At 44.0% G+C, this 15,317-nt stretch overlaps 1 protein-coding gene across 3 annotated transcripts in view; it reads left to right on the top strand.

Moving 5' to 3' along the window:
- The window catches only part of mon2 (MON2 homolog, regulator of endosome-to-Golgi trafficking), a 158,666-nt gene that overhangs the window by 84,177 nt on the left and 59,172 nt on the right, over positions 1-15,317 (top strand). For all 3 annotated transcript variants that reach the window (XM_086009423.1, XM_086009424.1, XM_086009425.1), the window contains 3 exons: positions 232-434; positions 3,857-3,938; positions 10,514-10,692. In XM_086009423.1, coding sequence (XP_085865549.1) covers positions 232-434; positions 3,857-3,938; positions 10,514-10,692 — 464 coding nt within the window. The remainder of the gene's footprint in view (positions 1-231; positions 435-3,856; positions 3,939-10,513; positions 10,693-15,317) is intronic.

The following is a 15,317-nucleotide window of genomic DNA, read 5'->3' on the forward strand; positions in this document are numbered from 1 at the left end:
TAACCCGATTTAATTTAGTGTGTGCTATATTGTTTTTACTTTATGCCTATTGCTAAATCTAGGGACGTTGCTAATATTCAAAACATGAATGAGTTTTAAGTGACTATGGAATTAATCAGTACTGCAATTTTACCAATTTGTGTATGTTATAGAATCTTGCCTGATGGTGTTCTAAATGGACATGATTTTTTTTTTTTAATGGTTCATTTAATAAATTGAACTACGTTTTAGCCTAGAATTGCTGGACAAGGTGGAGCCTCCTGCTATTCCCGACGGCTATGCCATGTCTGTAGCATTCGGTTGTCTTCTGGACCTGGTTCGAGGTATTACGGCCATGATCGAAGCAGAGTTGGGGCGGGAAGAAATCGCTTCTCAGCCTGGCATTGCGAAGCAGGCGACAGAGGCGCAGCCGGCAGCGTCTGAAAAGGGGGCAGGTAATGCACTTAGCTTTAAATGCCAGCTCTCTAATCTTATAGCATCAACTTGTAGCTATATTTTTACTGTAGGTTATCTTCATAATCCGTTTTCCCCAATGAAAAATAAGATTATCTTTTACCTCTATTACAGAAAAAGCAGCAGGATTCTCCTTGGCTATTTATTAATATTACAGATATGGCAGCGGTGTCCTCCTTAGCTATTTACCTATATTAAAGATATAGATTATTGATAGAGGTGTTCAAAATCATGAATGGTTTTGATGGAGTAAATAAGGAAAAACTGTTTCCCATGGCAGAAGGGTTGGTAACCAGAGGACACAGATTTAAGTTGATTGGCAAAAGAACCGAGGCAACATGAGGAAACATTTTTTTACATAGCGAGTTCTTATGATCTGGAATGGAAACATAGAAGATAGGAGCAGGAGTAGGCCATTCGGCCCCTTGAGCCTGCTCCGCCATTCAGTGAGATCATGGCTGATCATCCAAATTCAGTCCCTGCTTTCTCCCCATATACCTTGATCCCCTTAGCCTTAAGAAATATAGAAACATAGACGATAGGAGCAGGAGTAGGCCATTTGGCCCCTCGAATGCGCTGCCTGAAAGGGTGGTGGAAGCAGATTCAATAATAACATGCAAAAGGCAATTGGATAAACACTTGAAGGGGAAAGAATTACGGGGCTTTAGGGAAAGAGCAGGGGAGTGGGATTAATTGGGAGTTCTACCAAAGAGCTAGTACAGGCACAATGGCCGAATGGCCTCCTCCTCTGCTGTATTGTTCTATGATAGCAGCGGGATTCTCCTTGGCTATTTACCTATATTGCAGATATAACAGCAGTATTTCTTTTAGCTCGTGTATTACAGATTTAGCAGTAGTATTTCTCTTAGATATTTATCTATCTTGTAGGTTTAGCAGCAATATTCCTATTGGCTGTTCTGCCTACACTGTACAATTAGCATTGCTTTTAGCTAAATGCTTATATTGCAATGCTGTCAATTATAGGGCCGTACAGAACTTGCTATGGAAATTAACAGGTAGCCTGTCTTGTTCTGTATTACTGTCCCAGTGTATAAGATATTTTGCTTTTCAAATAAATATCACTTTTTTTTTTACATACACAGTTTTAGCAATAATTTGCAATCTTTAGTCTATTATTCCAGACACTGGTCAGCAAAAGAAACCTAGCAAGAATTGTAGTTCCACATCAACGTTTCTCATATCTTCCGTCCTTAATCCTCTTCCTGCCTGGTGGCAGATACGGCTGCTATCAGATTCCTCGAGCTGTCTTGGTCTAGCACGACTGCTTGTTCTTCCAGTTTCACCAGCCCAGTTTATTTTGCTCTAGGAAGAATCAATTCTATGATTCTAAGAAATGAATGTGAACCAGTTGATTACATTTTTGTTTGAAAGTAGGTAGTCTGCGCTGAGGTAGCTGATTTTGAACTCTGGTGGTAGGAGGGGAAAATCGGCCAGAGTTCCAGCTACTGATCGCTGTTAAGTGTGTAGACGTTGAGTTAAAGGCAGGATCCAGCTCTGCTGTCTCCACACACACACACCCAAAAGTCAAATAGTCAGCACTCGCGGTCGAGGTTCACGCATGAAAAATGACAACTTAGACAAGCTGCCGGAGGGCACTCGGTGCTAGAGGAAGCATACAAAAGCAAAATCCTGCGGATGCTGGAAATCTGAAATAGAAAGAGAAAATACTGGAAACACTCGGCAGGTCAGGCAGTGTCTGTGGAGAGAGAAACAGAGTTAACGTTTCAGGTCGATGACCTTTCGTCGGAACTGGAAAAAGTTGGAGATGTAACCGGTTTTAAGCAAGTACAGAGGCAGGGCAAGGGAGGAAAGAACAGAAGGTGGATAGAGTGGAAGGGAGAGATTAAATGAGAAAATTCCTGTGCAAGTGCAGGAGATGCAACACCTGCCCTTTTACCTCCTCCCTTCCCAACGTCCAGGACCCCAAACACTCATTCCAGGTGAAACAGCGATTTACTTGTACTTCTTTCAATTTAGTATGCTGTATTCGTTGCTCACGATGTGGCCTCCTCTACAATGGGGAGGCCAAACGCAGATTGGGTGACCGCTTTGTGGAACACCTCCGTTCAGTCTGCAAGCGTGTCATTTTAATTCTCTGTCCCACTCCCACTCTGACCTCTCTGTCCTCAGTCTCTTACATTGTTCCAATGAAGCTCAACGTAAGCTCGGGGAACAGCACCTCATCTTTCTATTAGGCACTTTACAGCCTTCTGGACTCAGCGTTGAGTTCAACAATTCCAGATCATAACCTCTGCTCTCTTTTTTCGGACGGCTGATGATTCTGATATTCCCATTTACACCTCCTCTTGACCCATCTTTTGTTTCTTTACTTGTCCCCTTCCCATCTCCTTTCGCCTTGCACCATCAGGCTGATACCTGGGATGGCAGGAATGACGTATGAGGAGAGATTGGGTCGATTGGGCTTATATTTGCTGGAGTTTAGAAGAATGAGAGGGGATCTCATTGAAACTTATAAAATTCTAACAGGACTAGACAGACTAGATGCAGGAAGGATGTCCCTGATGGCGGGGGATTCCAGAACCAGGGGTCACAGTCTAAGGATAAGGGGTAAGCCATTTAGGACAGAGATGAGGAGGAATTTCTTCGCCCAGAGAGTGGTGAACCTGTGGAATTCTCTACCACAGAAGGCAGTAGAGGCCAATTCATTAAATATATTCAAGAAGGAGTTAGATATATTTCTTAAGGCTAAAGGGATCAAGAGATATGGGGAGAAGGCAGGGACAGGGTACTGAGTTTGGATGATCAGCCATGATCTCATTGAATGGCGGAGCAGGCTTGAGGGGCCGAATGGCCTACTCCTGCTCCTATCTTCTATGTTATGTTTCATCCCTTTTGTCTTTTAATCTCTCCTGCCTTCCACCCAATCACAGATCTCCCCTTTTGTTCTTTCCTCCCCTTTCCCCTGCCCCTCTACTTGTTTAAAACCTGTTACATCACTACCGACCTAGAGGGAACATACCCTGGCAAGAAATCAAGGCCTTTTGGAGGGGAGAACAGTGGCGAGAGGCGTCAACCAATACTTGGGGATTTTGATGACATTTTCAAAGAAGCATGCGGCAGGCCTTTGCTCCAGTATTACCATCCTCAGATTGTCCTTCCTGCTTCTTAAACTGTTACCAAAAAACAGTCTCAACCACTTTTCTTCCCTTGCTTCAGAAGTCTGCCCAAAACCAGCAAAATTCGGAATTCTTTACCTCACCCATATTGTAAATGTAAAACAAGTTTTCTTAATTTCCTTTTGTGTTACGCTCATTTTGTATGTAGTTTTTAAATAACTTTTCTTGAGAAATTGTGGAAAATTCAACTCCTGAAAATATAACCCGATGCAGATGTGCATTTCTTTATTTATATTTCTTTGCAGTTTCTCGAGCTGTGTGGGAGGAGATGGTCGGTGCTTGCTGGTGTGGCCTTCTTGCAGCTCTCTCACTGTTGCTGGATGCCAGGTAAATACAAATGGTCTTTTTATTCCTACATGGCTATGTCTTCCCAGTTAATAGACTGAGCCAAAACTGACTTAAGGATTCATGCCAACTCTCCATAAACCCTATTTGCAAATCTAGCTTTTGATGCTAAGCAAGAAAATGAGGAATTCTGATGAGTGCAAAACAAATTTGTCAATGTACGTCACATTTGGATCAGAGCTTCTAGACGATGAGATAGAATATCAGAATCCACTGTCGGGTGTAGAATTTTTATGGGATTAACTGTGCGATTATCCAAATTCCACTGTACCAAAAGAAAACACGCGTTCCTTTTTCATTTTCAATGGATAAGTGTCCATATACCTAATGGGGAAAATTGCCTGCAATGCGTTATTGTAAGGATTTTTCCAGCCAGGACCTCTCTCCGCATCCCATTGATAATGCACTCTGTGTGACTACCTTTAGTTTCTTTAACTGATGCCAATGTGGGTTCCAAGGGACAGTAAAAGTCTGATGGACAATATCACTTTCATTCAACTGGTCAAAAAAGGTAAAGAACTTGGGTACGGTTTACTCTCTAAATTACCAATAGTTAATCCTTTAGTTACTACATCATTATGTACCAACAGCATGGAATGTCCAGCATATCAGTGTGCACTCCGTAAAAGAGAAATTGTGGTCTGCAGTCATCACCTCTAGCTTTACAGTGTATATTTTTTATATAGATAACTGAAATGGTTGAATTCTGGTTAAAATGGTTGTTATAAACTGCTTCAGATTTATCCTTGTAACTTGGCATCTTTAGACTCCTATGATGTGAAGATCAATCCCAGATATCAATTTATTGATGTATTGTAATAACAAAATTCCTGGAAGGTTCGTTCCGATTGATTTCCCAAACTGGTTTGTCGAGATTGTTCCTGATATTTAGATCATTTTGCTTAGGTAATTATTGTTCTAAAAACTGGTGTGTATGATGTAGTGTTTTAATTTCAATTTAGCATTTTTAAAGAATTTATCCTGGTTTTAATTGCATGTTAATCTGCACCAAAGTTTAAAAATTCCCCCAGTTTGACTTTGAGATTAGATTTGACTGTTGGAGAATACATGCACTGTATTCTGTAAAATCAATTATCTGACATTTCCATGCAGGCGGTTCCATTAGGAAACTGGAGATCCCTGAAATTCCTTTGTGCGATTTATTCAACCCCAGAATAATCTGGGTGGGTGGGTGGGGAAGGAACTTGGGGCAGGGCCTGGTTTTTGAACAGGCCTTTACCCGTTTTCATTGATTTTAAAATTCTACCAGGTGAGGGCAGGCACTTCTTTCTTCCACTGTCTGTGCAGACATCGCTGAAAGAGGTGCGACTGGCAGGGTGACGTCTGTCAAAATTCCTGCCATTTCCATCTCCAGTGCCCCAACCACAGTGTATGCCTATTGTTGTTTTTAAACAGTAAAGGATTCAGTCTTCTGGTTATAATCACTTCATTTTTCTACTTTTAACATAAAAAACAATCTCAAAGCCGAGTATAATTTCTTCAGAGTATAACACAGTTTGCAAGCAGAGTACACTCAAAAAGGTTTCTCTCTTTTTTTCTCTCCACTTAACACAAAAGCTTTTTTTATACACTGATTTCTTTATCAAACTGGAAGTGACCTGGCCTTATTTAGTCGTCTCCGGTCAAATACACCTTCCTTCAGCCGATTATTACGCACACAAGTTTATATTTCTCATACATCAACATCCCCTTGCGTAGATTGCAATGGTATGTGGTGAGCTGTTTATAGTATGGCAAAACTATAAACATCCCAAGGCCATACTTCAGTCTTGAACACTGGCTGTTGCTTGGGTGTTCTGTAAACCTTTCTCTCTCTCGCGCGCTCACTCACTCTCTCTCTCTCTCTCTCTCTCTCTCGACTGTTGCGAGGTTAGGATATCTTTCTCTCCCTCACGTGCCAACGCCTAGAAACATAGAAGATAGGAGCAGGAGTAGGCCATTCGGCCCCTCGAGCCTGCTCCGCCATTCAATGAGATCATGGCTGATCATCCAAACTCAGTACCCTGTCCCTGCCTTCTCCCCATATCCCTTGATCCCTTTAGCCTTAAGAAATATATCTAACTCCTTCTTGAATATATTGAATGAATTGGCCTCTACTGCCTTGTGTGGTAGAGAATTCCACAGGTTCACCACTCTCTGGGTGAAGAAATTCCTCCTCATCTCTGTCCTAAATGGCTTACCCCTTATCCTTAGACTGTGACCCCTGGTTCTGGACTCCCCCGCCATCGGGAACATTCTTCCTGCATCTAGTCTGTCTAGTCCTGTTAGAATTTTATAAGTTTCAATGAGATGCATGATCCTGGAGAAAGCGAGATTAGTTAAAATACAAGGGCTGGTTTTGCTACAGGAATCGATTGCTGCCTGATCCATTGCCACTGGGGTAAAGCAGCAAATTCAAAATTAGAGCGTTCAATATTTTAAGACCCTTACCCAGCCCACTTGCATTGAAAAATACTGCAGCCGAGGCAGGTGCTCCAGTTGTGTGAATATGATGTGGGTGCCTGCCCAGAATTTTCTAATGCCCAATCCCATGAATTTAGGACCAGGTCAGGCACCCCTTCATATGTCAGCCGGAAGTCCTGCACCGGCCCAGAGCCACATCTGGAAACACTCCAAAGGAATTTCGGGACCAAGATCTTTTAGGTCTTGCCTACTTGTGTGTCAGCCGTGGCTCAGTGGGCAGCACTCTCGCCTCTGAGTCAGAAGGTCGTGGGTTCAAGTCCCACTCCAGAGACTTGAGCCCAAAAATCTAGGCTGCAGTATTGAGGGGGCTGCTACACTGTCGGAAGTGCCGGCTTTCGAATGAGACATGAAACCGAGGCCCCCGTCTGCCCCCTCAGGTGGACGCAAAAGATCCAACGGCTCTATTTGGACGAACAGGTGAGTCCTCCCGGTGTTCTGGCCAATATTTATCCCTCAACCAACATCAATGAAACAGATTATCCGGTCATTATTGCAGTGCTGTTTGTGGGACCTTGCTGTGTGCAAATTGGCTGCCGTGTTGCCTAAATTACAGCAGTGACTACACTTCAAAAGTGGGGCATTCTGAGGTTGTGAAAGGGATGATATAAATGCAAGTTCTTTCTTTTATTGCTTTCGGCGGGATAGAAAGTGTCTGTGTGTATCCCATCATCTAACCGACAAGGTCACGTGGATGTTTTTTTCTATTATTTCTCCCCACCCATCACATGTCCCTTTTTAATCTCTGAGGCCTTCTGTTCCAGCTGTAGGCTGAGAGGGTCTCCAATACCAGCCTTCCAACAGATCACTGGAACAGATACAAAAGAATATCTGTGCTTCATATAAAGCTTACTCCATGGGATGTTACAAAGTGTTACAGCACTATACGTTGGTCGATATCTTTGAATAGATTATCAAAGAAACTTGTGCTTCGTTCTAACCGTAGAGGTAACCCTTAACCCAGTGTCAGAATCTGTTTCGTGCTGCAATATTCATTTAGCTAAATTGCAGCCTCTAGTGGCAGAAGTCAAGTATCACATCAGCATTGTCTTTGAGTGCACTTTGCCTCATAACTGGAATGATTTTATAGCATTGAGCTTGTAGTAGTTCGCTCAAACATTTGCCACTATATACAATGAGGTTTTTAAAAAAAAAATTGGCTATAAATCTTTAAAATGTTCAAGTCATCATCTAGGAGCAGGATCAATCTTTCAAAACGTGAGTTGTGATTGCTTGTTCACTAAGTGGCTAAATGGATTGTTGCACTGCCTTTTCACCACTGGGACATGGGTTTGAGATCCAGTAGATTGTTGAGATTGTTTGTGGCAAACTGAATATAATAAGAACATTGCTATCCAGTGTCCTCTGGTTAAAAGGTGCACGTATGTGGACAGTGAGTAAGGGCTGGGTTAGTTGCAGGTATGGTGTCCGCACGATTTGAATAATCTGTTTGTGCTCAGTGATGAAGTCCACAGGTGGAAGTTTGGCCATTTGGATAAAGGTATTAGTTGAGCTTCTGCCACTTCTGTAACCATTTTTGTGAATTTGCTGGTCTTTCGGTTCACTTTTAGCATCTATTATTAACACTAAATACTCCTAGATTAGGTATTGGTTGAATTAGATGTAGATTAAAGTTCCCTTTACTCTGCCACAGCTAGTGCGATAATTCCTGTTCCAATGCCAAACATCCTGTGGCGTACCTAAGTTCAAAAGACAGTGTTTCCCTCGAGCACGGCACACCTAACCTTGTCTCACCATTGACGGGCCATAGCTCATCAACATTGTGCCTGAAGTGGATAGAATTTGGACAGTTTCCTCGTTTCTCTTGCCTTTCACTCCTCAGGATAGCAATTCATCCTCGAGTATGGTTCCAGGACACTAGGGCCTAAAAAGTTGGTTGCTTTGCGCCTCCTGTTAGCGCCCTAAGAGGGCGTAAAGCAACTAACACCCAGGCGGGGCACCACCAACGCCTCCCATGAAATCGTTGTGCGCAGTGCCCCGGCCTCGATCTTGGTAACGCCCCCTGACTTACCGATGGACGCTATGTCCAACGGGACCAGGGGGACTTACCTGCCGGCCGGGGCAGCGTTAAATAAAGGGCAGGTGCCAGGCTGCCATTTTTGTTGCTGGCCACCTGCCAGCACCTGCCCCCATTGCCATCCCCGGCCTCCTGACCAGCCCCCCCCCCGCAGAGTGCCGGCTACGCTCCGTGAGCCCAGCACTTCTCTTGAGTGCCGGGCTCCTTTGCCGGCTCTCCGATCCCTGGTGGCCCAGCTGGGCCCGGGTCACGCTGCGCAAATCCCCTCCCCTTTAAGAAGGGGAGGAAGGCCTGCAGTACCGCGGCACATAGCGCCGCGATATTCCCTCGCAGCGCCCCAAGAGGGAAGTGGGGTGCAACTGGAAGCACCCCGACTCCCTCTTGGGGCACTAAAAGTAGAATCTGAGCAATTCATATATCTTGTGATAATGACCAGATAATCTGTTTTAGTGATGTTGATTGAGGGATAAATATTGGCCAGGTCACTGAGGATAACTCCCCTGCGAGAGCAGACGGGACCTTGGTTTAACATCTCATCCGAGTGACAGCACCTCCAACAGTGCAGCACTCCCTCCGTACTACACTGGAGTGTCAGCCTAGATTTTTGTGCTGAAGTCTCTGGAGTGGGACTTGAACCCACAACCTTCTGATTCAGAGGCGAGAGTGCTACCCACTGAGCCACTGGCTGAAACGTATTCAGCAGGTGCAAAATGATCAACCTCACATATTTGGGTCATTGTATACCAATTCTACATTCAGAAAATATATGGAAGTACGGAACATATCTTAATTCACACACATTTTCTTCAGTCCACATCCTCTAGAAACTGTAGGATGAAAGCTTAGCTTACGTTCTGGGGAGACGTCACTTTAAGCAAGTAAATGAATATGTTGTGAGGTTGCAGATAGCAAGTGTTGCACTTGTTCTGCTACTGCTGTACTGCATAAAGCTCCAGAACCTGTGCCATTCCAACAGTCAGTTTCCCAAGCTAAATGTTCTTTGCTCTTTACATCGCACTTCTGAGAGTAGAAATTAATGTGCGTTGTGCCTGTTTTTTGGATGTAATTTAGGCGCAAAGCATAGCAGTTGGACAGCCTGTGCTGGTCGGACGGCGCCAGGGGCACAAACTCATTTCTAAGCCCTTGTTCCTAAATATTTGGGACAGAGTGTCCCTCCTCTCCGAGTAGGGTAGATTATATAGGCATTGGAGTACTGTACTAAGCATTATGGTTTTCTCATCTGTCTGGGTTTAAGTTTCCCACGATATTGACACCAGTTGGCACCGTGCAGGTTGTCCTGCTCGGAACAAGCACGTAAAAGAAAAAAATGCAACGAGTCCAATGTTCCCGAGACAGTCATGCAGAAAGCAAATAACCCAAACATAAGTAAACAAGATTATTAGCATATTCAAGGCCAGAGTGATCTGGACTAGTTTCGATCGCCTAGATGGCTCGGAGAAGAATTTCCCAGATTGTTTCCCCAAATTGGCCTGGGTTTTTTCAATTTTTTTTGCCCCTCCCAGGAGATCGCATGGTTTCGGGTGGGCTGGGGAGTGTGTATATTGTGATGCACAAGGTATCGCGATTGTGCGGGACAGGCTGGATGGACCAGAGGGTCTTCACCTGTCGGTCATTGTTCGTATATAAGGGCTATGACGCACGGCGAGTGTGTTTGACTGTTATATGATGCATCCTTCAGCACTGAGCCATTCACTAAATTGTCTGCATCAAAATGTGTGCCTCCATTGCTGCATGTCTGCACCAGCATCTTCAAACTTTGCTCCGCACCGTCGAGAGGTGGATATAACATCATTTCTGTATCGTGCGTTAACTGTCCTACATTGAGTCTCATTGATTCCCAAATTGAAGAATGTCATTACAAAGTAAAACTGCTGAAGATTTAGAATGCTATTTCGGCACAACTGAGTTTTATTTGGTCCTCTGTACATTGTGTTGGGATTTGGAATTGTTCACAACTATATATAAAATATATTGAATACACACACTTTTTTTGAAAAAAGGTTATTTGTTTTTACAGCACTGATGAAACTGCCTCGGAAAACATCTTGAAAGCAGAAATGACTATGGCTTCTCTCTGTGGTAAATTGAGCCTTGTTACGCCAAGAGATGCCTTCATCACTGCCATTTGCAAGGCTTCCTTGCCCCCACATTATGCACTGACCGTTCTGAATAGTTCTTCTGGTGGTTTTCATAAAAGTGAGTAGCTTTTACATATTGCAGAATTTAGATTTTCATTTAATTGATGACATCAAGATCAGAGTTGTTTTTTTTTTGTGTTTTTAGAGAGCGGTTGTAGCCAAATTACTTTCACATTGCTAATGTTTATCTGAGGTCGTATATTATACTGTGATTTTGTTAGAAATGAAACTCCAGGCAGCTTCATACAGAATTAATTCCTGTTCTCACTTAGCTTCCAGCTAAGAGATTTTTTTCTCCAATATGTGGTGGTTTTCCTTTGAGAAAGATCAGTGATGAAGTCTTTTGCAGTAAATTAAGTCAGCCTTCTTGCATTGATTGTTGCTGTAGCTGTGTGGAGATGCTGATTGAATTGCTAATTTTGAGGTACGTCATTGGATTCAGTTAGTAAATGCACCGTCTGTTATGGTACTGAGCGATATGGTCAAGAAAGACCCCCACTCTGCGCTGAGGTAGCTGATGCCTGCTAGGGCGGTGGCAGTACAGTTGCCTTCAGGGAACTTGATGTAGTATCTCCAAGTTTGCAGACGACACAAAACTGGGTGGGCGTGTGTGCTGTGAGGAGGGTGCTGAGAAACTCCAGTATAATTTGGACAGGTTGGGTGATTGGGCAGATGCATGGGAGATGCAGTATAATGTGGATAAATGTGAGGTTATCCACTTTGGTGGCAAAACCAGGAAGGAAAATTATCTGAACGGCAATAGATTGGGAGAAGAGGAAGTGCAACGAGACCTGGGTGTCCTTGTGCACCAGTCGCTGAAGGTAAGCATGCAGGTTCAGCAGGCGGTTAAGAAGGCAAATGGTATGTTGGCCTTCATAGCGAGAGGATTCGAGTACAGGAACAAGGATGTCTTGCTGCAGTTGTACAGGGCCTTGGTGAGACCACATCTTGAGTATTGTGTGCAGTTTTGGTCACCTTATCTGAGGAAGGATGTTATTGCCATGGAGAGAGTGCAGCGAAGATTCACCAGACTGATACCTGGGATGGCAAGAATGACGTATGAGGAGAGATTGGGTCGATTGGGCTTATATTCGCTGGAGTTTAGAAGAATGAGAGGGGATCTCATTGAAACTTATAAAATTCTAACAGGACTGGACAGACTAGATGCAGGAAGGATGTTCCCGATGGCGGGGAGTCCAGAACCAAGGGTCACAGTCTAAGGATAAGGGGTAAGCCATTTAGGACAGAGATGAAGAGGAATTTCTTCACCCAGCGAGTGGTGAACCTGTGGAATTCTCTATCACAAAAGGCAGTTGAGGCCAATTCATTAAATATATTCAAGAAGGAGTTGGATATATTTCTTAAGGCTAAAGGGATATGGGGAGAAGGCAGGGACAGGGTACTGAATTTGGATGATCAGCCATGATCTCATTGAATGGCGGAGCAGGCTCGAGGGGCCGAATGGCCTACTCCTGCTCCTATCTTCTATGTTTCTATGTATCCCGTGGGCAGGAAGGGGATAAAGCTGTAACAGTCATTGCTCCTGATCATTCTGCCGGGAAGCCCATTTGTGTGAATACCAGGTCACAGGAACAGGAGTAGGCCATTCAGCCCCTCGAGCCTGTTCTGCCTGCCATTCATTTAGATCATGGCTGATCTGTACCTAAACTCCATTTACCTGCTCCATATCCCTTGATGCCCTTGCCCAACAAAAACCGTATCGACCTCAGTCTTGAAAATTTCAATTGACCCAGCATCCACCGCCTTTTGGGGGAGAGAATTCCAGATTTCCACTATCCTTAGTGTGGAAAAAGTGACTCCTGATTTTCATCCCTAAATGTGCTAGCTCTAATTTTAAGACTATGGCCTCTTGTTCTGACTTCCCCCCACCAGATGAAAGAGTTTCTCTGTATCTACCCTATCAACTCCTTTAATAAAGTTAAACACCTCAATTAGATCACCTCGTAAATATTTTATGCAACCTGTTCTCAACCCTTTAAATTCAACCTTTGAAGGTAACATTCGCGCCACAGAAGTGCCAGGCAATGACTATCTCCAACAAGCGAGAATCTAACCACCTCCCCTTGACATTCAACGGCATTACCATCGCCGAATCTCCCACCATCAACATCCTGGGGGGTCACCATTGACCAGAAACCTAACTAGACCAGCCACATAAATACTGTGGCTACAAGAGCAGGTCAGAGGCTGGGTATTCTGCGGCGAGTGTTTCACCTCCTGACTCCCCAAAGCCTTTCCACCATCTACAAGGCACAAGCCAGGAGTGTGATGGAATACTCTCCACTTGCCTGGATGAGTGCAGTTCCAACAACACTCAAGAAGCTCTCGACACCATCCAGGACAAAGCAGGCCGCTTGATTGGCATCCCATCCACCACCTTAAACATTTACTCCCTCCACCGCCGGCGTACAGTGGCTGCAGTGTGTACCATCTACAAGATGCACTGCAGCAACTCGCCAAGGCTTCTTCGGCAGCATCTCCCAAACCCGCGACCTCTTCCACCTAGAAGGACAAGGGCAACAGGTGCATGGGAACACCACCACCTCCAAGTTCCACACCATCCTGACTTACAAGTATATCGCCGTTCCTTCATCATCGCTGGGTCAAAATCCTGGAACTCCCTCCCTAACAGCACTGTGGGAGTACCTTCACCACACGGACTGCAGCGGTTCAAGAAGGTGGCTCACCACCACCTTCTCAAGGGCGATTAGGGATGGGCAATAAATGCTGGCATTGCCAGTGACGCCCAGATCCCATAAACAAATTTTTTTTTTTAAGTCCTGGTATCGTTCTAGTGAGGCTGTATCTCCTTCAGGGCCAATGCATCATTCCTGAGGTTCGGTGTCCAAAACTGAACGCAGTACTCCAGATGATTTTAAGCTTGACTATGATGCCTTAGGTGGTTGAACATTGCTGATACTCACACGTGAGGAATCGCCTCAAGGGTGATGCAATGGAGTACCACCGGCATCTGATGAACTGGACCTCCGCATGAGTCACCGTCCCCAGGAGAGATAGGGAGAACACTGAGTGAGGGAGAACACTTGGCATTTGACTGATAACAAACAGGTAGTGAAGTATTTGTGACAAAATAATATGAATATCAACATTTGGTAGGAACACAACTCAGTCATAATTAGATTTTATTGAAAAGTATTAGGACTTCAGGAAATAAAAGTTAGCTGTGATTAGAAACACCCAAAGGTGGCTGGATCCAGCTCTTTAAGACCATGTATAGTTGTGTTCATGTAGCCAGTGCACTGTAGGAATCATATTGTTTCAGGATTCTTGTGACATATTTAAAGCCAGGAGCGCATTTTCTTGTTGAATTAAAAAGTTGTTGCAATTACATTGCTCCCACTACAGACATGCCCAGCTCTGTAGCCTTCATAAGATTGCAGCCAGATTTCATTATTATGAATGATAGCATCGATGAAGGCTTTGTATTTAAATTTCCCTGAACTGTAGATACAATGGTATAAATATTGTCATGGTATAACAAGAGTGAGCCAAGAGTCTTGAGTTTCCAAGATTCTATAAAAGTTCATTAAAATGTAGCAATTTGCAAGAGATAACTATAATTCGCCCTGTTTTTCCTCATGCTTGCTTCGTCAATTTGGAATACTTCACACAGACATGTTGCTGCTGTAAAAACCCTGAGCTGTTCCAAACAATGCAAACTTCCTTCAGGTAGATGGGATGTCTCCACTGACGGATCAGTTGGTTTAGGCATTGAGTCACTGAGTCATACAGACCGGAAGGGTCCCAGGGCTTGACCCCTGGAGAAAGCCAGTCTTATCTGGGGAAGCAGTGCAGACTCTGCAGTTTGCCTCATTGAATCTGGGGTAGGGTGGGGCAAATCATCCAGAGGTCTTGCTCACCACTATCCAAAGGCCCTTGCTGGAGGTGCACGCTTGTGGGGTGTTGGACGGGGAAAGATTTGAACTTCTTTGTAAAGCTTCTTGCTGTTGAGTAGCCTCCTGACACATATTAAAGGTTCATAATTGAATAATCATGTGGGTGAAGTTGGAGAACAATCGCTGCCTGTGGAACCATACCCCGGCAGGAGTCAATGTCTTTGAGAGGTAGGGAGACAATTGTTGAAAAATATAAAAATAACTTTTTTAAAAGGTAAGATGCCATGATAACAATCAGTTGAACACTCAGTAAGTCAGATTATTTGACCTGTAATAATATTTGTGTTGAGGTGATTTTAGAACAGCTGTATTCTAGGCAATTTTACATGTTTTTTAACTTGAAGATGTATCAAAACCTAATTTCCCCTACATATGATATGTTCTTAGAAGGCTTGACAGGGTAGCTGCTGAGAGACTCTTTCCCTGGGCTGGAGAGTCTAGAACTAGGGGACATTGTCTCACGATAAGGGGTTGGCCTTTTAGGACTGAGATGAGAGATTTCTTCACTCGGTGTTGTGACCCTTTAAAATTCTCTACCCCAGAGGCCTTTGGATGCTCAGTCGATGAGTATATTCAAGACAGAAATCGAAAGATTTTTGGACGCCAAGACAATCGAGGAATGTGGGGATAGGGCAGGAAAGTGGAGTTGAGGTCGAAGATCACCCGTGACCTTATTGAATGACAGAGCAGGCTCGATGAGCCGTATGGCCGACTCCTCCTTTTCTTATGTTCTTATGTTGTCCTT

Source organism: Somniosus microcephalus, chromosome 16, assembly GCF_052327205.1.
Source record: "Somniosus microcephalus isolate GS21.2 chromosome 16, FLI_Smic_1.0, whole genome shotgun sequence".
NCBI lineage: Eukaryota > Metazoa > Chordata > Chondrichthyes > Squaliformes > Somniosidae > Somniosus > Somniosus microcephalus.